Source organism: Sphaerodactylus townsendi, linkage group LG01 (genome assembly GCF_021028975.2).
Source record: "Sphaerodactylus townsendi isolate TG3544 linkage group LG01, MPM_Stown_v2.3, whole genome shotgun sequence".
Taxonomy (NCBI): Eukaryota; Metazoa; Chordata; class Lepidosauria; order Squamata; family Sphaerodactylidae; genus Sphaerodactylus; species Sphaerodactylus townsendi.
This window is the reverse complement of record NC_059425.1, coordinates 76,595,140-76,620,340: the sequence shown is the minus strand read 5'-3', so window position 1 is coordinate 76,620,340 and position 25,201 is coordinate 76,595,140. Positions and strand designations below refer to the sequence as shown.

At 43.3% G+C, this 25,201-nt stretch overlaps 1 protein-coding gene across 3 annotated transcripts in view; it reads left to right on the top strand.

The window, feature by feature from the left end:
• The window catches only part of VIT (vitrin), a 63,650-nt gene that overhangs the window by 13,077 nt on the left and 25,372 nt on the right, over window positions 1–25,201 (top strand). For all 3 annotated transcript variants that reach the window (XM_048484474.1, XM_048484466.1, XM_048484458.1), the window contains exons 2-6: window positions 9,911–9,966; window positions 10,982–11,047; window positions 12,463–12,619; window positions 18,168–18,301; window positions 22,225–22,302. In XM_048484474.1, the coding sequence (XP_048340431.1) occupies window positions 9,942–9,966; window positions 10,982–11,047; window positions 12,463–12,619; window positions 18,168–18,301; window positions 22,225–22,302 (460 nt within the window). In that variant the 5' untranslated portion in view covers window positions 9,911–9,941. The remainder of the gene's footprint in view (window positions 1–9,910; window positions 9,967–10,981; window positions 11,048–12,462; window positions 12,620–18,167; window positions 18,302–22,224; window positions 22,303–25,201) is intronic.

Genomic DNA, 25,201 nt, shown 5'->3' with positions numbered 1-25,201 from the left:
TTAATAGACCCAAAGGTCTCAGGGCGGTGTACGATAAAACCAACATCAAACAGTAATACAACATAATATAAACAATATAAATCAGAAGGTGCATTAAAATCTATTGAAAATCAGTAGCAACATCGTAACTCACATTAAAAACCCTTGAGATGGCGTCTGAACCCCAAGTCCCTGCTCTCACACCCCCGGGAGGGGATTGGCAGTTCGCTGCAGATGGTGTACATACATAGTCCACGGGGCATCAAGATGGGGTAGCAGATCCTTAGCTAGCCTCCCCAAAAGCCCGGTGGAACAGCTCAGTTTTACAGGCCCTGTGGAACTCACCAAGGTTCCACAGGGCCCCAACAGCTGGAGGAAGAGTGTTCCACCAGGTGGGGGCCAGGGAGAAAGCCCTGGTCCAGGTAGAGACTAGCTGCATCATTGCAGGGCCGGGGACCACCAGTACATTTGCCTCTGCAGAACACAGAGGCCGAACTGGAACATGTGGGGTAAGGTGGTCTTGAAGGTATGTGGGCCCCAGGCCGCAAAGGGCCTTAAAGGTCAGCACCAACATCTTGAAGACGATCCGGAATTCCACTGGGAGCCAGTGCAGCATAGGGGAGGTGTGGTCCTTAACAGAGCCACCCGTGAGAAGGCAAGCCGCCACATGCTGGACCAGCTTCAGTTTCTGGATCAGCCGCAAGGGGAGGCCCACATAGAGCAAGTTACAATAGTTTAACCTGGAGGTGACCATTGCGTGGATCAAAGGTCAGCCTGGGAGAGGTAGAGAGCCAGCTGCCAGACCTGGTGAAGATGGAAAAAAGCAATCTGGGTAACATGGGTCACCTGGGTCTCCATAGAAAGAGATGAATCTAGGTGGATCCCCAGGTTGCAAACCAAGGTCGGCATCAAAGAGACCTCTTCCAACACCAGGGAAATCCTCACACACACACCCACGCGGCCTATCCAGAGGATCTCCGACTTCGATGGATTAAGTTTTAACCTGCTCTGCTTCAACCAACCAGTGACTGCCTCCAAACAATGTTGTAGAGCCACCCACCCCCCACCACCAACAGAATGAGCTGAGTGTCATCAGCATATTGAAGACAACCCAGCCCAAAACTTCACACCAGCTGAGCAAGGGGTCACATATAGATGTTAAATAATAGTGGGGACAGTAATGCTCCCTGAGGAACACTGCAATGAAGCGGGCACCTCTGGAAAGCCTGATCTCCATGCCACACTTGCTGACTCCAGCCCCAGAGAAACAAGGAAATCCACTTAAAGACTGTGCCCTGTATCCCAAAGACAACCAGGCAGTGGGTCAAAAGGTCGTGATCAACCACATCAAACTCTGCAGTCAGATCTAGTAGTACCAACAGCACCAATCTGCCTTGGTCAAGCTGCATGCGAAGCGTATCTGTGATGGCGACAAGGACGGTCTCCGTCCCATGCCCAGCATAGAAGCCGGACTGGAAGGGATCAAGAGCCGAAGTGTCCTCCAGAAAGCCCTGAAGCTGCTCCAACACCACTGTCTCAATTACCTTCCCCAGAAACAAAAGATTCAAAATGGGGCGGTAATTGGCCAGATTGCTAGGATCTAAAAATGGTCTTTTTAAGAGTAGGTGGACCCCTGCCTCCTTCAACCCACCTGGAAACACTCCTTGCTAAAGGGAGCAGTTGATGATATTCAACAGGTGGGGTCCTAACTCCTCCTGGCACACTTTATTTAGCCAGGAGGGGCACAGATCCAGAGGGCAGGTAGTAGGTCTAACAGCAGCCAGGACTCTGTCAACATCAGCCTCAGTGAGCAGGGAAACTGGTCCAGGCAAGGACCTGAAGGCGGCAACAAGGGCTCCAGTTTGCTGATTGTAGCAAAGGTGGCAGGGAGCAAAGTGACTTTATCCACAAAAAAGCTCATAAATGCTTCACAGCCAACAGCCAATTCAGTATTTCTAGAACCCTCGGTTAATGAGGAAATCAGGAATAATACGAAACAATTGTGCTGGGCGAAAGCTAGCGGACGCGAGAGAGGGCAAAAAATAATCCCTTTTCGCCCTCTTCGTTGCCATCTCATAGGCTTTCATAAACATCCTATAAGATGTTCGCGCAGCCTCACCATGAGGCTTAAAGGTCTTAGGTTGGAGATTTTTTCCCCCAGATGAGTTGAAGGTAGTGTGATATTGGCAACGAGAAACTTTGAAACCAATATCCTGGGAGACTGATGGTGAAACCTTTTGCCTTCATCATTTATTTTTATTTATTTCAACTTCTATCCCATCCTATCCTTGCAGGGTTCAGTGAGGGTCACGATGATTCCCCCAAAATACAACAATTAAACATTACAAATATAATAACAATACAAAAATATACACCATATACTCATGTGCAAGACTCACTGAAAATGATTTCAAAATGGCTGCTGCCCAAGGATGCTGCTTCTTGGGTGCTGTGTGGTTTCCGGGCTGTATGGCCGTGTTCTAGCAGCATTCTCTCGGAGATCCTCTGGATAGGCCGCGTGGGTGTGTGTGTGAGGATTTCCCTGGTGTTGGAAGAGGTCTCTTTGATGCCGACCTTGGCTTGCAACCTGGGGATCCACCTAGATGCTGCTTCTCTTCAGTGGTGGTTTCTGTCAAATTCCACTGTCATTACAGGTGGTTTTCCAGAGGTATTATTGCTTCCAATGTGCACACCTTTCCTTCTATTATCTCTGAGGCACTATAAAACCTTTTTGACCTTTGATGACAGTGAGACAAAATTGTTTATACACTTCGAGAAACCATGCCATCTTCAATGCTCCTAAAAAACTCCCACCTCTGTCCCTCTTCACCATATTCTCAAGACCAGAGTACATTTTAACTTTACTAAGATTTTAAACAGTCTGTGGGGAAAGAGTGTAGGGGGCAGGGTGGGGATTGGATCTTGGCTGTAGCCCTGGGGTACAAGGCATCAACACTAATTTCTCTGTGCGGTTTCCCCAGTAAAATTGCACCAAAGCTGCTGTTATTGCTATAGTGCACAAGTAGCACACTGATTATAAGAAAAGTCTGCAAATGAAATATTTTTATGGCCCACAGTCAAACTTGGGGGAAGGTAGACAGAAGCCAAAATAATAGATCTGCATTCCAGCACAGAGCAAGCCAGTGTGCACATGGGACAGAATAATGCACTGCAGGAGTTTTCTTGCCTCATCTTATGTCTGAATCAAGAACTGATGTGTGGAAAGATAACACATTCTGTAACCACAACAAATATATATTCTTGCTTGCAGAATGCAGGTTTATATGCCATGCCATTTGTCTCCTACTGTTCTTTCAAGGAATACAGAGTAAGGTACAAAAAAAATCACAGGTATCTCCAGTCCATCTTCTGATCAGCTTTAGTTTTGCTTATATTCAGACACAGCTACATATGGCAGTGCTATTCTCTGCACTGGAAGCATAGCAGCAGTAACAAAGTGGATCGGGGTGTTTATGTGGCCAAAAGAACAGTATCTGTGTAGTGGGCAAAATAATGATACCTTTTATAATGGATCAAGTAATCCTTCACCAATTGCACACTTTCAAGCCTCTTAATATAAAGTTCAGTTGAAACTCTCACACCTTCCTCCACCGGTGCTATGTTTTCTTTTGCCATTCCATTTTTATAAACTATGACATTTGACACACTAAGCTACCTTCTCTGGCCAAGCCTTAACTGAGTCAACAATCTAAGCCATTTCTTGGCTCTCTGAGCCTACAAGAATACATGCCAAATAAACCATTTAGTCTCAAAGATGCCAGAAGGTATTTTATCCAGTTGTCTGGTTATATAAGCCATAGCAATGAAAAGAGAGCTCCTAGAATCCTGAGCACGATAATCAGCCAGTACACCATGTCCAATCCCTCACCCAGCTCTCTCCCAATCTCTGTAGCAGTACACCTTCCAATTAATGTCCCTTACTCCATATGCCACAGCTGAAATGGTCTACTGCTCTCCATCCACATAGCTTTAAAGAAAATTGTTTTCTCTAGAACAGCCTTTAACCCTTCACTGTTTTTGACTAGAACAGCATTTTAACCCTTTACTATTTTCTTAACTGAGTTTTCACTAAGATGTTTTCCAGTTTTTCCAGAAAAAGTGTTATCATTTTAGTTGTTACATTTAGATGGTAGAGGTTATACACTCGTTCTATTAACAACAAAAACGGGTTGAAGGAAGGGGAAGTCCCATAATGATTGTTAAATCTGTGTGAAGTAAGCAGGGTAGGATGTTTGTCCCAGTTGCCATGCAAGATCTTTATTCCATCTGTTAAAGAAGAATTTCTAAAAGATTAAGTACTTGCATTGCTTTAATGAAAGGGAAAGACAGGGTAAAAGGATCAAAGTAATTCAAAAAGAATGAGTCCAATATTCCCTATTCTATGAATTTTTCACACACAGAGTTCCCTTTTTAGTTTGTTCACTTGCACTATTGTTAATTCAGGACAAATAACAGATGAGAGCCACTTTAAAAATGAATGTGTCAGTATGGGTTTGGAATCAGACTAGAGCTTATCATGAGATCCAGCTTGGTTTACAGTGGCTAAGAGTGGCAGAGCTCTGGGGAGCTATGTTTGTTTTCCCCGTCCTCCACATGACGCCTACTGGGTGACCTTGGACTAATCACAGTTCTCTCAGAACTCTCACCCCCACCTACCTCTGTTGTGGAAAGGGGAAATGAAGGCAATTGTAAGCAAGACTCCTTAAAGGTAGCCATGGGTGGGGTATAAAAACCAACTCCTCTTTCTCTTCAACTTCTTTTCCCTCTTCCTCCTCCTCCTTGTCTCGCAATAGGAAAATTCCTCTCTTTAGGCCATGAGTAGTAATTCAACTGTTTGGAATCAATTGGAAAGGACATAAGGAAGACCTGATAGATCAGAACTATGGTTTGCCTACTCCCTCATAATGTCCCACAAAGCAGCCAATCAGGTGCCTTGACCAGGCTCAGACAAACAGGGCACACAGGACAGGCCCTTCCCCTGATCCTGCTTCCCAGCACTGGTATAGAGGTTTGCTGCCACTAGGTATGAAGGTCCCCTTTAGATGGTACGACTAGTAGCCTTTAATCGACTTTTCCTCCATGTTAGCAAAAAGACCATCTAGTCAACACTGCAAGGCACGCACATAATCCCCACATGAATCAGTTTGAAATAATAAACTGCTTACATTGCTAAACCTTGTGATGCCCATAAAGAATGTCTGTTTGCCTATATAATCCACAGGAAAAAATCAAATACCTAAAACCAGCACTTCCATTTAAAAATATCAGATTAGGCATGCCCAAACTGTTTATGAGGAGTATAATTAAACAATCCATTAGAAGAACTTGTCTTTATCCTGCATCACTGTAAAGAGTATTATAGAAGTCAGCTTTCCAATAATACTTCAATTTTAAATATAGCATTTGTGGCTTAGGTGTGGTTTGAAAGGAAGAATTGTTTTCTTTAAAATGTTAAAACTTTTCCTAATATTATTTTAGGTGGGGTTTTTTTAATGAAATTACCTTCTAAAGGGAGATTTGATTGGGCCCAAATGACTGCAGTTCAAATTCTGTAAAACTCTCCTTTAACACCACATTTCAAATAAATCAACTTTCTTCCTGTTGGTTTTAGTTTGGTAGCTCTGATAATAATCCAGTGCCATGCCATAATCCACTGTAGGCCAGTGATGGTGAACCTTTTCAAGATCATGGGGGTTTTATACAGGGACAGTGGGGTTTAACAGCACTTAACAGGGTTACCTACTCAGTGGTGGGATTCAAAACATTTAACAATGCTGCCCCCCGTTCAATCAGAACTGGCTGCTGCCCTCCCCCCCACACACACTGAACGTCCATTGGCAGTGGCACATCACAAAAACACTGATCAGGGAGAGAAAGAATGACCGAAAGAGGGACGGGAAGGTTGCTTAGAGAAAAAGAATGACAGAAAGAGGACCGAAAGGCTGCTTGGAGAGAAAAAATGGTGGAAAGAGGGACAGGAGTCCAGGCGGAGGGGCGAGTCCCAGGGCTTGGTTGATGGCTCTCTCCGGCTGCAAAGGAGTTCCATGCACAGTGGCCATGGGGAAGAGCCCCTCGCCAGTCCCCTGGGCAGGAGGGATGTGATGCTGGCAGGCGCCTCCGGGCTGAGTGGAGCCTCCAGGTGCAGGAGCAGTCTACCTCCACAGCCTGCTGTGTGCTGGCAGATGGTGGTGGTGGCAGGAGGGTGGCAGCGGGTGGGCCTGGCATGCAGGTGTGGGGGGGCAGTAGCGGCACCATCTGGGATGGGGGTGGAGAGACTAGAGGCTGCGCGCAGGTAGCCCATGGCAACCGGGTGAAGCTAGGAGAGCAACAGGGTCTTGCTGCCCTTCTGCCATCTGTGCTGCTTCTCGCCGGTGCTGTGCCAGTGCAAGGTTGTTCAGCCAGCCAGCCGAGCAGCATGGTGAGGTGCAATTCACTATTTAACAAGCAGTTTACCAAAACCAGGCCAAGCTGTCTGAATTCCAGGGTGTTGTCTGGTTATATAAGGTAATAAAAGGGGGAAGACAGAAAGAGAAGAGGAAGAAAGGAGGGAAGCAGGGAGTGGGAGAGAAAAGAGAAGTGTGTGTGTGAGAGAGAAACAGAGGAGAGGGAGAGAGAACACGAGAAAAGGAGCAAGCAGGGGAGAGTACATGACTCCTTCCCCAAACGTCCTTCCCCGTAAGGAAGAGCAAGGAAACAGGAACTGCTGACAAGCAGGGAGGGAGTTCGGAAGATGGAGTGAGGAGGGACTTTTTTGAAAGGGTAGGTGGGAAGCGAGCCAGCAGCAGCTCTTTTTTTGAGTTTGCTTGCAGCCCTACCATCCACTCCCATAGAAAACCCCTAAACAACACAAAATCAAGCCTCAACAAACCAATTGAACTTGCAATCTCAGGAGACTAGGAGCGATTCCGCACATGAGTAAAATAGGTTGGACCCAGTTCCCTGAGAAGGGTACTAACCTAGGTCGAAGCCATTGTTGTTCCCCACTGCAACCACCTTGATCCCAGCTCGGAGGGCGGAATCATCCTGTGTCTCTTCGCCGCTCCGTTCCAATTGGCTACTGTTCTATGGCCATGTTCCATCTATCCCCACACACATTATTTTAAAAATTGCCACAGGAATGGAGGGATGAAGGTGGCGTGTTTTGATTGGCCGCTTACATTGGTACGTGGAAATTGTGCGCTGTTTGTGCGACCAGCCATCGCTTCAAACGCAAGAAAGAAGAGAGGGAAAAAAATTAGGTGCGATTTTCGCCACGGTGGTTCTCCAGCAGTACGCATGCCTGAAACACTCAGCTGTGATTGGCTGAATGGGGGACTCCTGGCACTAGAGATTCCGCACTTTACTGGAATCGAGCTGAGTTCAAGCGTGGTTCCCTGAAAAAGTAGTAGTTCCCAACAGGAGTAGGAAATTTGACCGTTACACGGGGCGAAGCTGGTACAAAACCATGCCAATCCCAGTGGTTGTGCGGAGCACTTAGGTCCAACGCAGCTCGAACTTAGGTCGATAACACAAGTGCAGAATCGACCATAGTAGTTCCCAACTGGAGTCGGAAATTTGACCGTTACACAGGGCGAAGCTGGTACAAAACCACATCGATCTCACTGGTTATGCGGAGCACTTAGGTCGAACGCAGCTCGAACTTAGGTCGATAACGCAAGTGCAGAATTGACCATAATAGTTCCCAACTGGAGTCGGAAATTTGACCGTTACACGGGGCCACTGGCGTAATGCCCATTGGGCAAGGTGGGCAGCTGCCCAGGGCATCACCTTGTGGGGGGCATCAAAATGCTGGGTTCGTTTTTGGGTATTTTAATGGTTTTCCATTTTTGGCCTGCAGGGGGCGCAGTTTTTAGGCTAGCGGCACCAAATCTTCAGCGTATCATCAGGAGACTGTCCTTATGCTACCCCCCAAGTTTGGTGAGGTTTGGTTCAGGGAGTCCAAAGTTATGGACTCCCAAAGGGGGTGCCCCTATCCCCCATTGTTTCCAATGGGAGCTAATAGGAGATGGGGGCTACAGTTTTGAGGGTCCATAACTTTGGCCCCCCTGAACCAAACTGCACCAAACCTGGGGGGTATCATTGGGGCAGTCTCCTGATGAGACCCTGAAAGTTTTGAGACTGTGCCTTCAGAAATGTGCCCCCCCCCAAAGCCTGCAACCCCCATTGACAGCAATGCAGAAAACTCAATGCAGAACAAAGATTCTTGGGCAAATTTCAGGAATGTTCCTGCAGGGGGTGCATTTTTGGATGTATCGGCACCAAAATTTCAGGGTATCATCTGGAGATGATGGCACCCCCAAGGTTTGGTGCAGTTTGGTTCAGGGGGGCCAAAGTTATGGACCCTCAAAACTGTAGCCCCCATCTCCTATTAGCTCCCATTGGAAACAATGGGGGATGGGGCACCCCCTTTGGGAGTCCATAACTTTGGACTCCTTGAACCAAACCTCACCAAACTTGGGGAGTAGCATAAGGACAGTCTCCTGATGATATGCTGAAATATTGGTGCTGATATGTCTAAAAATGCACCCCCTGCAGGCACCAATGTCCTGGTGCAAAAAAAATTGGTCATGGTGGAGTGGCCGCCCATGTGGGGGGGGGGGCATCCAACTCAGGTTTTGCCCAGGGCTACAGTTTTCCCAGGGCTGCCTTGTTACACCCCTGCATGGGGCGAAGCTGGTACAAAACCACATCTATCTCAGTGGTTGTGCGGAGCACTTAGGTCGAACGCAGCTCGAACTTAGGTCGATAAGGCAAGTGCGGAATCGACCTAGGAGACTAGGAAGCAGCTCTCAGGAGACTAGGAAGCAACTCAGCAAAATCATATCGGGAAACCAAAGGGCTCAATTTGAAAATCACCTCCTGTTCTTCATAAGCCCCCCCCCCCCGCATGCACATAACCACTTCAGCACCAAATGTGCCTCCCTTCCCCTATTTTGCGCACCTGCAGACCCACTCATCTCGCTCCTGCGCTGCTGGTTGCCCCTCTCCTGTTTCCAAAATGAAACTCAGATGCAAAATGATCCTCACGCTTGCAAAGCAAGTCACGCATGCACCGCTCTGCACCTGTCTAACATCTCTGCCTCCTCTGCCTCTTCCTCCGCCCCCTCCCCTGGCAGCAGCCACCCAGAGCACAGGCACCAGGCCCGCCAGCTGAGGCCTCCCTGGTCGCTGCGGTGCACACATGTTGTGCCTAGCAGCCCAGCCTAGCCTAGATATGTGTGTGTGTGTGTGTGTGTGTGTGTGTGTGTGTGTGTGTGTGTGTGTGTGTGTGTGTGTGTGTGTGTGTGTGTGTGTGTGTGTGTGTGTGGATTTTCCACCTCACCACATGGTGAACTCTGTGTACGCATGCCCACAGAGAGGGCTCTGAGTGCCGCCTCTGGCACATGTGCCATAGGTTCGCCACCAGAGCTGTAGGGTCACTGGCCTAGGCAGTGACTTTAGTCTTCCAGTCAGTTCAGCCCTTAGCAGCTGGCACTGGGTCATTTTGTATTTTCAGATTAGTAGATTGGGAACTGACTTGAGTCAGTTTCCAGATTCAGCTGTGTCTTCCTTGCCTCTTTTATCCCCTGCCCTGTTCTCCTTTTCTTGTCCCTCCTTAACCAATCTTTTAACATTTCTTACAGCATTTCCTTTCTATTTTTCTTCCTGTCTCCTCATCCATTGTTTAAAAACAGGTACATTTATGTTACTCAAATATATACATGTATATCACTTGTTGTCTCATCATTTGATAAGCTGTAGATAGATTCCACTAAACAGCACTGCAGTTGAAGCAAAGTAAAATTACATGGCCATTCTATCTGTCTTCTGTCCTGCAATTAATCCAGTGTTGAATTTTGAGCAGAGAACACCATGTTCTGATCTCTACTCATGATATTAAGTGTAAAACTATTGGATTTTTACTTTACAGTGAACTTTATGAAAGCTCCTGGATTCTCACCATGAAGGTTAATGCAGTGGTCTTTGGTAAGTATTTAAAGTCACTTCCCTATTAGCATGGTGTAGTGGTTACAGTACTTGACTACAATCTGAGAGACCCAGGTTTAAATCTCCAGTCTGCCATGCAAGCTCGCTGGGTAATCATAGGCCAGTAAAATACTCTCAATCTAACCTATATATAACAGAGGAGAAGCTGCTTTGATTCACCATTGGAGAAAGGTGGGATATAAATGAAGTAAATAAAGAATAAACACTTTACATTATCTGCTTAATGTGTTTATTTTTGTAATCTGTTTTGTAGACTCAAGACAGGTTATGTCAATGCTACTAGATGCAGTGGTGGCGAACCTGTGGCACTCCAGATGTTATGGACTACAATTTCCATCAGCCCCTGCCAGCATGGCCAATTGGCCATGTGGGCAGGGGCTGATGGGAATTGTAGTCCATAACATCTGGAGTGCCAAAGGTTCGCCACCACGGTACTAGAGGATGCACAGCTCAGTAGTCAATCACAGGGTTTGAATACAGAGTTTAATGTTCCGTCTGCAGTGAAAAAGATATTGGGAGCAGCCCTGAAAAAATCCCTTAGACTTCAGATTGCTGTAGTACAGAAGATAGAACAGATGTCTGAACAGATGTCTGAACAGTTCCTGATCTAGGAAAAGGTCATGGCTTAGTAGTATAGCACATTCAGAAAATCCTGGAGTCAGTCCTAGCTGTTGGGTTTTATGTGTTGGGGGAAAATTTATCTACCAAGCACCCCAAGCAGACAACTCAGAGCCAGGTGAACCAAATGGGCTCACTCATATGTTCAAAAGAAACACTGTGCAAAACCTAACATAGTGATATACAAATCTTGGGAATGCAAAGATGGCTAACTGCAGTATAGCACTAATGGAAAATTAGAATTTTTAATTCATGAAATTTTAGTAAAGGTAGATAAACAATTTGAATGTAAGAAAAAACACTTTAAATTTACATAAACCTTCATGCTGCTAGTAGTGTATTTGCCTCATATTTTTTTCAACTAATTCTGTTTTAGCCTTGCTCCTGACTTGTACACTTGCAGCTAAAGAAGTGGCAAAGAGGAACAAAAAGTCTAAACTATGTAAGTGAACAAAATAGTCCAAAATGGGGGGTTCATCCATTCAGAAAGTTCTTTCTGTCTTTAGATACTGCCCTCTGTCTTGAAGGGAGACATTGTAAAAGTGGCTTATAGAAACTATATCATTGTGCAGTATGTAGCTTTCAGCCATTTTGCTTCCAGTTTTTACACATCATAATGTTTCCTAAGATTTGCAACTGGCACTATATAGTTGCAGTTGATGACACAAAAGTAACAGTATTACATTATTTGTCCTACATGACGAACATACATAATTTTTAAACTGTTAAATTATCCATATGGTATTATAGATTTGCTATTTAATGTATTATTAAGACATTTGTATTATGTTCTTTAGTCTTAACTGAAGGACTCAGCAGCTGTGTTAAACAGAAATCCAAGTTCTCCATTAACTTATCTCCAGACAACCGAAGTTGTCTCCCTATAAGATCAGCCCTTTAGCCTTACCCCCTTCCCCATTAGTCCTTTGTACTTAATTACATGCCCTCGCTTATTCAGTGCTGAGAACTTTTGTGCCTCTTCCATGCTATGAATCCCTGAGTATTTGTTGGGAATGATTAACCTCCACCTAAATAAGAACTGGATCACATTCAAGTCTTCTTCCCTAAAAATCTAAGCTTCTCTCCATGTTGTCCCTCTTGCTCTTTTCATTGTCAGTCATTGACAGCTTCCTGCTCCTGCATGAGTATATATTTATATACATTTTCATTGGGGGTTGGGGGGGTTGGGGGGATAAGACTTTTAAGATACTGGGACAAGGCTTGGCTAAGGAGTGTGAAGTAGCATGGTTAACCATAGAACTGGAGACAATGGCATTGCTCTGTTGGCCAGATTCCTCCACCCACTTCAATGAAAATAGTAACATACCCTGTATATAGTATGTTTGTGACCTGGACACAGTGAGAGTGTGCATTTATGCATGTGTGTAGGAATGAAATGGCACACCCATTCTATATCAAAAAATCAGCTAAGGGCCCCCAGAAGCTACATCTCCCTGAAACAGAATCTCACAGTGTCCCAAAGAGAACTCTATCTGTATGGCAGAGTCTCTGCCTTTATAGCAGGTTGCTGCATCGAGACTCGAACATGCTGGATTAAACACATTGAACATACTGTTAGGGATATTTTTACAATCCTAAGGAGAGCTGCACTCTTCAAAGTGTCATAGTTGGGTGCAATTCTTCTTAAGACCACTGTCTTATTAAACACTCAACCCCAAAATGAACATTGGCTTTTTAATTTCTTCCTAACAATTACTGGGAACTTTTAAATTAATTAATATAGGGAAATTAAATGCTGCCTCTCCAGTATCCTACTTGATGTAACAATTATTGTGAATGGTTTCTGTATTATCGGGGTAGTTTACATTAAAAATAACTAGATTTGTGTGTTTACAGATGTTCCCCAGATTGAATGTGACATTAAAGCTGCGAAAATCATCAATCCAGAATTCATTGCAAAATGTCCTTCCGGATGTCAAGACACCAAATATCGTGTATACGGCACGGACATCTATGCTTCTTTTTCCAGTGTGTGCAGTGCTGCTATTCACAGGTCAGCAGAGAAAGAGGGGTGCATCCTCAGCAGATGGAACTGGCAGCAAGTGAGGGAAAAATTCTGCAAAGTCAGCAGTTGCACAGTCAGTCAGTGGGGCTACTAACCCTTTATGTCCCTTTAACTTTGGACTTGCCAGCAGCTAACAAGGTGCAACACTTATTGATGTTTGTTTTTGCATTAACAGCATGAACACACACAAAGCTGCCTAATCCTGAATCAGACCCTTGGATCCATTAAAGCCAGTATTATCTATTCAGACTTGCAGTAGTTCTCCAGGGTCTCAGATGGAGGCCTTCCATATCATCTACTGCCAAACCCTTTAACTGGTGGTGCCAAGGATTCAACTTGGGACTTTTGGCATGCCAATGAGAAGTTTTACCATGGACTTAAGCTGGGGTGAAGACATACTTAATGAGAACAGAGCTCCCACTGGAGAGAATCCTACTTTCTTTTAGTTTTGCAGCAGAAATATCAAGCACATACGCCTGTGAACATTGGTTCAGCTGCCTGCTTGCCTTCCCACAGCCCATTTGCCCTTCCATTTAAAAAAATGCCACATGTACATCCATTTACGCATCCGTTTGTCACCTTATTAATATTTTAAAGTCCCCAAACTACTCTGGAAGTTAGTGGAACATGTCTTTGTGACATCACAGGCAGCAATCAAGGCTGTGCACAATCCACAAAATTGCTGACCCATTCTTTTCAGAGTATGAGAGCCACAGGCTTCAAGATGGGGAAAAGAAGAAAAGTAAACTCATTCTGCCTGCTTGTTGCTGCCCCATCTGGGGGTTAAGCAACCAGCTTCTAGGGGTAGCTCCCACCTACCTCACACTGCAATGGCAGGAGGCAGGCATTGATTCTGTAGCTAATCCTGGACTCTAGAATCATTAAGACCACCAATGGTATGTGATATATCTGGTTTTTACCTAGGTCTCATGCAAAGCACAGATGTAGCAAAGCTCTTTCTTTTCCTCAACATTAAGGTGAAGAGGAGGATTTGTAGGAATAGAATAATAAACTGTCAATCCTTTAGACATGTATTTAGAGTCTCTTCACTAAAATCGAGACAAATTGTGCTTTGTGAACATATCCGCAAATATCTCAATTTTAATTTTTAGTTTTCGTAAGCAGTGGCCAGATGGGTTCATATGAAGGTGACCCAGTCTCCTATGTAGGGTGGACAGATAACCCAGCTAGCAAGTGAGACTCACCATCCAACATTCCCACAGGGCCAAAACAGTCAACTCAGGGGTTTGTGCATACTTCTTTAATGAATTTTTTTCAGAAAAAATTCCAGCTGAACACTATATACCTGCGTACATCCAATAGAAATATTCCACCCCACCCCATGGATGTTCAGAAACAGGGTGGGTTTGTTGGGCACTGTAGTGTGTTTATCTGGCCCAAAGCCATCTTGCCCTCATCCTATATAAACGTGATCTGACAGGGTAAAAATGTATGTGCCAAATTTGCTTCTTTAGAATTAAAAAAGTTTCAAACTAAAAATAAGTATTGTATGTATGTATATATTTATTTGGATTTCTATCCTGCCCAACCCCAGCGAATCAGGATCAGGGGGATGAGCAACAGTTTTTGAAATAACATAATAATTTAACAGTAAAATTCTAATCCAATAATTAGCCATAAAACAGTTAAAACATTGATATACAGCTAGTATAAACTAACAAGACGGGTGTCTTAGGACTCCCCAGTTTTTAAAAAAATTGATATCCCCACTGAGGACCCTCACTTGAGATGATAAAATCCAATAGCCGTCACCCACTGAGTCATAGGGATGTTTCCTAATATAGCAGATAGGGAAAACAAGAGAGGGAAAAGGACAAGGAAGAACAGGGGGGAAAGAAAGAAAATGACAAGAATTGGAAAGGAAGGGAGGAGGGAAAAGGAAAAGGGGTAGGAAAGGGGGGCCAGACTAGATGATAAACCACAACTGCCTCAACCATGGGTCTGGTGGAACATCTCTGTTTTCAGAGCCCTGTGGAACTGTACCATATCCTGCAGGGTTCTGAGCTCAGATGGCAGGGAGTTCCACCAGGCTGGGGCCAAAAGCCCTGGCCCCAGTTGAGGCCATTCAGGTGTTCTTCAGGCCAGAGACCTCCAGAGGATTACTGGTGGATGAACGTAAGGCCCTCTGGTGGTGATAATGGGATATTTGGTTCCATAATGATGACAGACCCAGACTTCTCAGGACTTTGAATTCAACACCAACCTCTTTAACCTGCTCCAGAACTCAACTGATAACCAGTGCAGCTGGCAAAGCACGAGAGATATGTACAATCCTTACTCCCAGTAAGGATCCTTGCCACTGTGTTCTGGACCAACTGTAATTTCTGGAGCACATTACAGTAATCCAGTCTGGAGGTAACCATTGTATGGATCACTGTAGCTAAGTCAGGGAGAGATACGTAGGGGATCAGCTGCTTTACCTGGTAAAGATGGGAAAAAAGCCCATTTGGCTGTCCATGTGATCTCAGCCTCCATGGATAAAGAGGCATCCAAAGTCATACCTAGGTCTTGGACTGCAGGTGAAGCTGTCAATGTCATCCCGTCCAATTTCATCAGCCAGTCATTCTCCACCTGTCCTTCCCGGCCCAGCTACAATGACCTCCATCTTCAAAGGATTTAACTTCAGCCTGCTCTGAGGCGACCATTTCACGATGGCCTCCAAACATTTGGCTAAGCTTTCTAGGGTAATTTCCAGCTGGTCTCCCATCAGTAGATATAACTGGGTGTCATCAGCATAGGGAGCCTACAAAGGGAGGGATGGTACAAAAATCTAATAACAAATAATTAATACATTGAAAACATATGAAATTATGTATGTCCTTAAAAGACAGAAGATAGGGATTTTGAAACAAAATGTTTAGCTGCTTAGCATCCACACAGAGAGAATTTTAGAAATCAAATATAGTTTTCCTTTTTTTCTGCAGATCAGGGGGTAATTCCCCCAAATACTGCCACCTGCTGACTAGAAGGATATATTCAGGCACTTTTATTAAGTACAGTAGTTGTTAAGGTAGGATGGAGATTACACTGACTCAAAACAAAATCAGTAAGTAGAGCAAATAACATGAATGTGGGTAGTGAAATGCTACAATAGCCAAATATTTGGCTATTCTTACAGTAGCCAAATGTTCAAGAACTTTGTGTTCTGGACAGCTGCTCTTTATGTTAAAGTGGTTGTTATGAAGATAAAATGGAGGAGGAGAGATGATGTTGTAAGCCACTTTGGGTCCCCAGTGGGGAGAAAAGGAGGATATAAATATCTAAATAAGTGAATAAATAATAACTAGCAAATGTGCTTGAGAACTAATTCATCCATTCAGAGGAAATGGTGAATGCTTGCATATCGTTAGGCTTAAACCTATCACTTTGTAGGCGAGGCACATTCTTTTGAAGGAGGGACACAATGGGTATCCCATTTTTTCAAGTGAAACTAGACTACTCATAAGTTCCTACCCAGGAAGAGTGAATATAATATGTAAAGAGTTGAGTTGCACCCATTGGCCATTCCCTTCCCCCATATCTTATATTACAACCTGTGAACTAGTGTACAGGAGGGGCCATGATTCAATGACAGAACACCTCTGCTTTGCATACAGAAGGTCCCAGGTTGAATTTCTGGCATCTCCAGCTAAAAGGATCAGGTAGTAGATTATATGAATGACCTTAGACCCTAAAAAGCTGCTGCTAGTCAGAGTTGACAGTACTCATCTTGATAGACCAACGGTCTTTCTTCGTATAAGATTGTTTTATGTGTTCATATGGATATACTAATTTTTGTCTGCAAAATGAAGACTCTTGGCAAATTCATGGTCCCCATTGCGGATACAGGACTTAAATATGTACATTAATATTGTCAGAGGGTCTTGTTCCCATGTTGTACTAAACACAACATGGGAACAAGAAGTAGATAGACGGAAGCAGCAGGTATGATCCCCCTTCCTCTATTAATTTGCTAGGATAGTAGCTTGCAAGCTTCTTTCAAATGGAACAACAAAGCTCAGGTCAATTACACATTCTCTCGCTACTCCATTCAACTGTTTGAAGCCACATGTGTTAAGCTCTTGACAGTCTAGATGGCTTTTCTAAGGACAGCACACATGTTCTGTGTTCCTACAAACTTGAATAGGTGGAGGATGGGTCACCATGTGTATTATTATTTCCATTCTATATTTATTTGTCGCATTTTTATCTGGCCGTATCCAGAAAGGCTCAGGGCGGGTTACAACAACTCAACACAAAACATTAAAACAGAATAGCATTAAAATTATTAAAATTATAAGAACGTCTACAACATGTTAAAACAATAGATTAATAATGTATAAAATAGATTGCGTCAAATAAATGGTAAAATAGGTGGTATTTCTTTAAAGCATTGGCTGGACATGACCTATGACTGGGTTCGTTACATTGTGCTTTGATTAAGTTTGTGCTAGTCTGTCAAAATGTAGTTTTGGGGATGGTCCTCGACTTCGATGTAGAGCATCAATTTGATATCGAAATAGTCCCAGGTTCGGTTCCTGGCATTTCTAGTTTAGAAAGGACCAGGTAACAAGTGCACTTTTCTGGATGGTCCAGGACAAACTGATCTCATCCGATCTCAGCACTGGTTCTAGTTAGTATTTGCATGGGAGAAGTCCAGGTAGCTACACAGATGCAGGCAATGGTAAGCCACCTCTGTCAGTCTCTTACCTTGAAAACACTATGGGATCACCATGAGTCAACTGTGACTTGATGGCACTCTCCACCACCAGGTAGTAAGTGATGTGAAAAATCTCATCTGAGACTCTGGAAAACTGCTGTCAGTCAAAGAAGACCAAGGTTTAGTTCGGTATAAAGCAGCCTCATGCATATATTCTTTTTGGGGATTGGGCCAGACAGGTCATCTTTATTATAATTACCAAGTTGGGTAGGCAGGATAGTAAATTTGACCAAAAATTTGGTCATGAATTTGTAGAGAAAGCATGAAACCCTGGACATTTTTAAGGGGGTGGGGTGCCAAAAACCCCATATAGGAAACAGGTTGGATTCTGAGTACAATTCATCTTCATGCCTTCCATGGTGTTGCGTGAATATCTCAATAAGGAACTGCAGAATCTTTTACTGATTCAAAATGTAAATTAAATATCTGTTTGGAATGCTCTGTGGGAAGGATTTTAACTAAATGAAACACTACATTCACACTCAACATTCTAATCCTCAAATTAAACTTAGTCCTTGAATAGGAAGTAACTCGATTCACTACTGTAATTTGGAGTTAGTGAGTAGCAGAACATGCACCTCAGTGGATTAAACACAAAGGGAAACACCTAAGTTTTGAGTTGGAACATCCATTTCTCAGAGCAGTGGACCTAGAAGAGGAAGTTGCCATTCAAACATAGATCATATAAACAGCTTAAAAATGGAACCTCTTAGTTATTAGACTCAAAAACATGATTCATTATTGAAAGAATTATTAAAAAGTAATGTTTTGGCTTGGTGCTGTTATGTTTCTGATGGGATTACATTGTTTTTGCAGTGGCATAATTGACAAGTCTGGAGGGAAAATTCTTGTTCAGAAAGTTGCTGGACAATCTGGTTACAAGGGAAGTTATGCCAATGGAATCCAATCACTGTCTTTGCCGCGGTGGAGGGAGTCTTTCATTGTTTCAGGTGCAATATTTTATATTTTTAAAATCACATAGACTGGCTGGCAATGGGAAAGTAAGAAACGAATCTGTATTGCTTGAGAAGACTAGCAGCTCTCTCCAGGATCTCAGTCACAAGTCTCTCATCAACTGCTACATGATCTTTTAGAACTAAAGAGATAGAAAATTAAATCTGGGACTTCCTGCATGCCAAGCAGATCCACAGCTACTGAGCCAGGGTCCCTCTGATCCAGGAGCACGTTTCTTATGTTCTTACCATGCAAAGTTCAATCTAGACAGTAATCAGTAGGCATATGCATCAGGATACGCACACCCCCAGCTTAGCTAATATATATGCAATCAGTTTATATCTTATATAGTTCATTCCGTTTTTTAAAAAGTGACGAAGACTGTTTCTGCACAGCACAAATAAAACATTTTAAGGCATGAAGATAAAATGTTTCCTGCAGGAGTTCAACAGCTTTTAGTTCGAAACATTTTGGAAATATTTTATTTCACCCTCAAAATGTTTTATTTGGATCCACTAAACTAGCTATCTTTCCCCGAAAAACATTTTCAAAACATTTCCTGCTTGTTGTTCAGAGATCAGGAAACATATCCCTCTCTCTCAATTTTGAAGCTCTCAATTTCATTTTTTTTTTGCTTCCCACCATTTTCTTCTGCTTCAGTGATTCTTTGTGTCACCATTTGCTGAAGTTTCATATGGACATTTTGTCATCTGGCGTCATGGCTGCCCTCCATTTCTGTCATTGCTGTGCACTAATAAACTCAATTTAGCCTGCTTATTATGCATACATTTTTCCCTTTAAAAAGAATGTTATGAGTTTGCTGGTTCTTGTGGGCTTTCCGAGCTGTGTGGCTGTAGTCTGCTAGATCTTGTTCCTAACGTTTCTCCCGCATCTGTGGCTGGCATATCACAGGGAGAAGTGTGTTACACACTATCTCATACTGTTTGAGGAAGATTCGAACCTACATAGATATGATGTCTGAATTGGAAAGGCTTCAGATATCAAGTTCCATAGATTTGAAGATCCATGTATTTTTTTATAAGAACTGTTTTCAACTGAAATGCTTTATTGCTCCAGGCTATGCGAACAAAACCCACAAAAATTATTCTTTTCAAAACATTTCTAAAATGTTTGGCAAACATTTTAAATGTTTTTGTGGAGATAGCCAAAATATCCCTCTTTAGATGTGAGGTATTTAAGAAGGCAGATATCAGATGTCTTCACACTTTAGAAATGCTGGGTGGCTATAGCAGAATAATGAAATGGGCCTAGTGATTAAAGATTTACATTTTTAAAAAATAGAAGCAGTTCTTCCAGTGGAGTGCCAAGTTGCAGAGCATCCACTGCTTTTTAAAGAATCACCAAATTTCACTGTTGGTAACAAGGCTGTTAATGATAGGATGTTTTGAAGGACATTGATTCATAAGTTCAACATGAGCCGGAAGCAACTTAATGGCACTTAACACACACAGAAGGTTTTGTTAATTCACTTAGAGAAATATGCAGGGGAATTCTAAAAGTAAACACAAATACAAGTAAACAAACTGCAGTAAATCATCTGTCAGCGACATAAAGCAAGGAACATTTAGAAGGAACAGAAGAGCGCCATTTCTCTGAAGCTTGCTGTCAACAAGCCAATAGAGGCATTTCAGCATTGAAAACAAAAGCCATACTGACAATGCATGCCCACTTATGAAGCATGAGAAGTTTGGGAGTTGCCTGCTTGGCCTATATAAAGATCTGCACAAAAGCCCATAGAGAAGCAAGAGCTATGGCTGCCAAGCCAGGAAGAAGAATGACACGGACACCAGGCCAGTTTGTAGGGATCAAAATGAAGAGACCACTAGGAGGCATGCAAATTAGCTGGTACTCGCTGTCAAAGTATTTAAATGTGTTTGTATGTAAATGAATGACTCCATTTATATCAAAAGCATTCATCTGCCAGCAGACCATTAAAATCTTCTCTTGTGTATCTCTCCAAGTGAACCAAGTGTGTGCATGTGTGTGTGTGTGTGTGGGGGGGGGTAGACAGCCATCTGCTTGATCTTCTACTCAGCTTTGAATTTCAATTTTTCAAAAAAAATTAAATACTGGGTTTCTATAGCATATATTTAATAATTACAATGTTCTTTGGTGAAATGTCAAATGAGTACTTAGATACTGCATGGAGAACCAAGTATACAGATCAAATGCAACTGTGCCCAGTTTTCCCTTCTCTCTCTTTTTTTAATTAACTAGCATTTTTAGTCCTAAGCAAGTTGCTGTAGGTATTGAACATTTTAGCCACAATACAATTCAGTAGAACACTAGGCCTTTCTGCTTAAATAGTCTACTGTATCTGTCTATACACAAAGAATAAAAATAAAATCCAACATAATACATGAAATACATAGATAGAAGTAGCATCAGCAATTTGCAATATATATATATATATCTTCCGGGCAAGTAATCGGACGTCTTTTTCCTGGCACACCAGGCCATGAGGCTGGTTGTGTTTAACTGTCACCCTTAGAATGTTCATGCAGCCTGTCTGTGGCCTGAGGGGTTGGTTTGCCCTTAGAATGTTCGCGCAGATGGCCAGAGATGAGCAGTGAAAACAGTAAATAGGTAATACTGTTAGGTAATACGACTGGAAGTGAAACACATACACACTTTGCCGTGTGAGACGTCAGGTGGGGTTCCCCCCCTCACATGCAGGTAACTTTCACTCTCTGTGCCTCACTCACTGCTACCACATAACACACATACTCTCATACACATCCAGCTCATCCTCACACACCTCACTCTGCCCTCCCTCACATTCAACCACCACTTACCCACTTCCTCACCCATATTCGCCACAGCTCTCTTTTACTAAAAGCGAGCTGGAGTTTGCCTTTTTCTTCTAAGAAAATCCACGGGGTGGGGGCGAACCAACACTACTGGCTCCACTTCTTTTGCATGTGGCCCTTTAAGAACCCAGGGAGCTGGCCTCAAACTGAGTGCCTCACCACCCTGCCTCTGCTGCCTGACTGGGATAGCCTCCTTGCCCCAGTTCTGCCTTACCCAAGCCAGGATTGTGTGTGTCAACCAGCCTCATGGACAGCGGGATTCGCACTCTGGACAGTTCCGTTGTGGAATGGAAAGGGTTACCTTATACTAAAAAAACAAGACAGCACCATATAATGATGTGCATTGAAAAGGGAAAGAGGGATTCCATTTGACCACCCCAAAAGGCTACACTGCGGATCATTGGACCTGCATGGACATCTGTGTGGGTTGCGGACTGTGATGAGAAGGACAATTGCCACAGCAACGCGTGGCCAGGCCCCACTAGTGTTAAATATAAATACAGTGGTTTTATGAATGTTTACTTCTTGCATCTGAAGTGACCACTGATTGATGAAAGCTTATGATGGATAGCATTTTCTTATTCTCTATAGAGTTTTACCATCAACATTTTGTCCAGATTCTAGTGCCATGCAGTAACATGACTTCACTTCCGAGTATTCACTGGAAGTGGCGTGACATCATTTCCTCCCACACACACACTCCTGCTTCCACCCACTCCTGCTTCCATGATTTAAATCTTGATTGGTTCAGTAGGATGAGTATTAAAATGTTATCTTTACAAAAAAAATGTCAAGAGATAGGAAAAGCAAATAGCGTTAAACTGCTGATTCTTCATCATAAAGGCATTTTCAAATAATGTCCATAACAATGTACCAGCCCAACCATATGTTTGTTTGTGTTACACAGCCAAATATATGGTGAGTCTTCCCACAGCTGCAAACCCTGAGTAATGGGTGAAAGTCTAAATGCAAACCTCAAGTGGACTGAAGATTAATGTTGAATACTTTAAATGTTAAATGTACAGTGATTGAAAACATGGTTAATTTCATTTCAAAAACGCTTTGTTTTTCTTGCTTGTTTTCCATAGAAGGCAAACCCAAAAAAGATGTGCAGTATCCATCGACTCTTGAATATTTATCTGTCAGAAGCCCCTCAGTTAAAGGAGGCAAGTGGTTGAATTTCTGCTGAAGCTGTTTTTCCTGTTGAGAGTGTGTCTGCATGTTTCCCTATATGTAATGCAGAGTCGTGCCCCTATTCAGCAACTGAGTTCTAAACACATTCAGTTTCCTATACCAGTAGATGCAGATGTGCATTTACAACTTTATTATGTTGCTCATCAACTGATTGATCTTTTGATGCATTTCAAGATATACCATCCCAATATGAATTACTAGTTGCATTATGTCAAGTTGGCCTTACTTGAGGCATTAATAAGACTAATAAAACTGATATTTCTTTACATTTCTTTGAATATTCACCATCTACCAACCACCCAAAATATTGATTGCATCCAGTCAGAGATTCTAGCCAAAATATGGTAGAATTTTTATTCCTTACAGGAAATGTCTAGTGTTTAACTTGGGAAGCTTAATAGTTGTAGAATACTGAAAAAGTCAGATTTTAAAAAAATAATTCTTTGGTTTGTTTTTGTTCCAACCCCTCTTTTAAAAGACAGCAGTAATCATTAATGAATTTGATCACATGATCCCAGGACACATGGTGCCTAAGCAAGGGGCAAACAGCTCTCCTTTCTTTAGGGAAAATGGTATAGAAGGGAAGGCAAGAAACCCCTCCTCCCCTGCCTCTGAGTGCTCTAAGTGCATTGGTGAGCCCCCAAGGGCAGTGGTGTACTGACTCAAAATGTTGCCCAGGACAACCCAGACAAAGGGCAGTGCTCAGCCACCACCCTGCCTGAACTCTCTCTGCTGAACTCCCCCCTGCCGCTCCTGCAAAAAACCCCAACTCCAACCAACCTTTTCCTTTGGCTGGGTGCCAAGCTGGCATCAGAACTCAAGGCATGGGAAGGCACCAAGAAAGACGCCCACTTCCTCTTACCCTCTCCAAGCACTCCTGTGCTGGAACTGTCCCTAACATTCCCCAGGCAGCCACAGGGATCAGCATCTTGCTCGCTCAAGACATGCTTTCCCATCAGAGTGGTGCCATCAAGTGCTGCTTGGAGGAAAAGGTTTATTGGAATTGGGAGGGGGTTGTGGGGACAGCAGTGCAACGGGGGGAGTTCAGTGGGAGGGGGTGTGGGGGTTGGCCAGGGGCTGGGGCTGGGATGAGGGGTCAAAATTCACCCCGCAAAATGACCCACCTGCCCCCCAAGATATGTCACTGCCCACAAGTACATATGTTTCAGTTTCAGTGACCATTATTAGGCATTTACAACATGAAAATAAAAAAGGTGAATCCGGAACTAAACCGTGTCAATAGTATAAACAAGAGCCAGGGAAACCTAATCCAGAACACACAACAAAAATCTAGTACAGGGACTAACACACAGCCCTGCTTAACTCCCTGGGAAACAATGATACTTGGGGTTAAGTGGCCCAACAGATTGTTTCTCACTTGGCAGGTGGGGTTTCTATACAGGGGCATTATCAACATAAAAAGCCTGGGGTCTATTCCAAGTTTTGCCAGTTTAGACTACAAAGGGCCCCTGTCTACAGAGTCGAATGCCCCTTTTTGGTCTATGAAGGCTACATAAAGACTGTATTTACCCTTCAGTACATATTTGGAAATGAGCATACTCATGGTCAGGCAGTGGTCTAAGGTGGACTTCCCCTTCATAAATCCAATCTGTTCAATGCCAATATTTTTTTTTGCCAAAATCCAAGAGAGAAGATGGTTTAATAAGAATATGGCAAACAGTTTGCTAGAGATCACCAAAAGGCTGATTGGTCTGTAGTTAACTAGCAGGTTGTGATCACCTTTTTAAAACAATGGCATTTGTCCAAAAGGATGGAACCAAGCCCAAATTATTCACCATAGTGAATGGAGCAGCTAATAAAGGAGACCACCAATCGGCAAATGATTTATAAATTTCAACTGGGATGCCATCAGGACCAGGTACCCTGTTAGTTTTAAGATTATTAATAGCCTTATTTCATCTTTAGTAACTGGGGATCAGCAAGGAATGTTGCCAGCAGAATGGTGTTAGTCCCCATTGATGCTGTCAGACTCATTACCGAACAGGTCATAAAAATACCTATGCCAGGTTTTAGAATCAATATTAGAGACCAAAGGGATGGATGAACACATCTGATTGGTGACTAAGCGCCAGAAATCTCTGGAATCATTTGACTGAACTGCTTGAATAATAGCACTCCACTTTATGCTAATTTGCCTATGAAGATTTTCACACAGAAGGAGTGAGAGTCGGCTCTTAAGTATGAAATATTCCTCAGGGAGGTTAGCAGCACCCTGGCACCTATAGTCAGAAAAGATCTTTTGCATATACTTTTAATAGCCTTGCATTCCATGGTGATATTAATATCTGAGGTTGCCTTAACAGGGACGTGGTCTTTAATTGGAGTCGTCCCGGAATGAGAAGTACATACGACTGTGAGACAGGTTGGGTGATTCCCAACCCAACTTGGTCTCACATGATCAGTTAGATACACCCTTTCTCATGGCTGCAGGCTGTCCTCCAGGGCAGTGGCCCACTGGGAACTTCCTTGGTCAGGTTCAGGTCCAGTCTACCTCTAAACAATGCTGGGAAACCACAAAGCCCACAGAGTTCCTGTCTGAATGCAGGACTTGTGCAGTTATGATGCATGTGTTCCTCTCTCCCCCCTTTTAAGATGCACTAATTACAGCAGCTGTGGAAACTGTAAATGCTGTTGCTCTCTGTAAATGCAGTAGCCTCTCATGCAAATACTGTTGCTAACCATGCTTTTCTGCCTGAAAGCTTCTGGACCATTAACCCAGAGGATGCCCACATGTGCTTCAGGGTACCTTAATGGGATGCTGTCGTCTGTTTGAACTGATCCATAGTTTTGACTGTTTCTACATATAATGTATCTTATACCTCTTTGCGTTACTCTTACATGTTTACATAT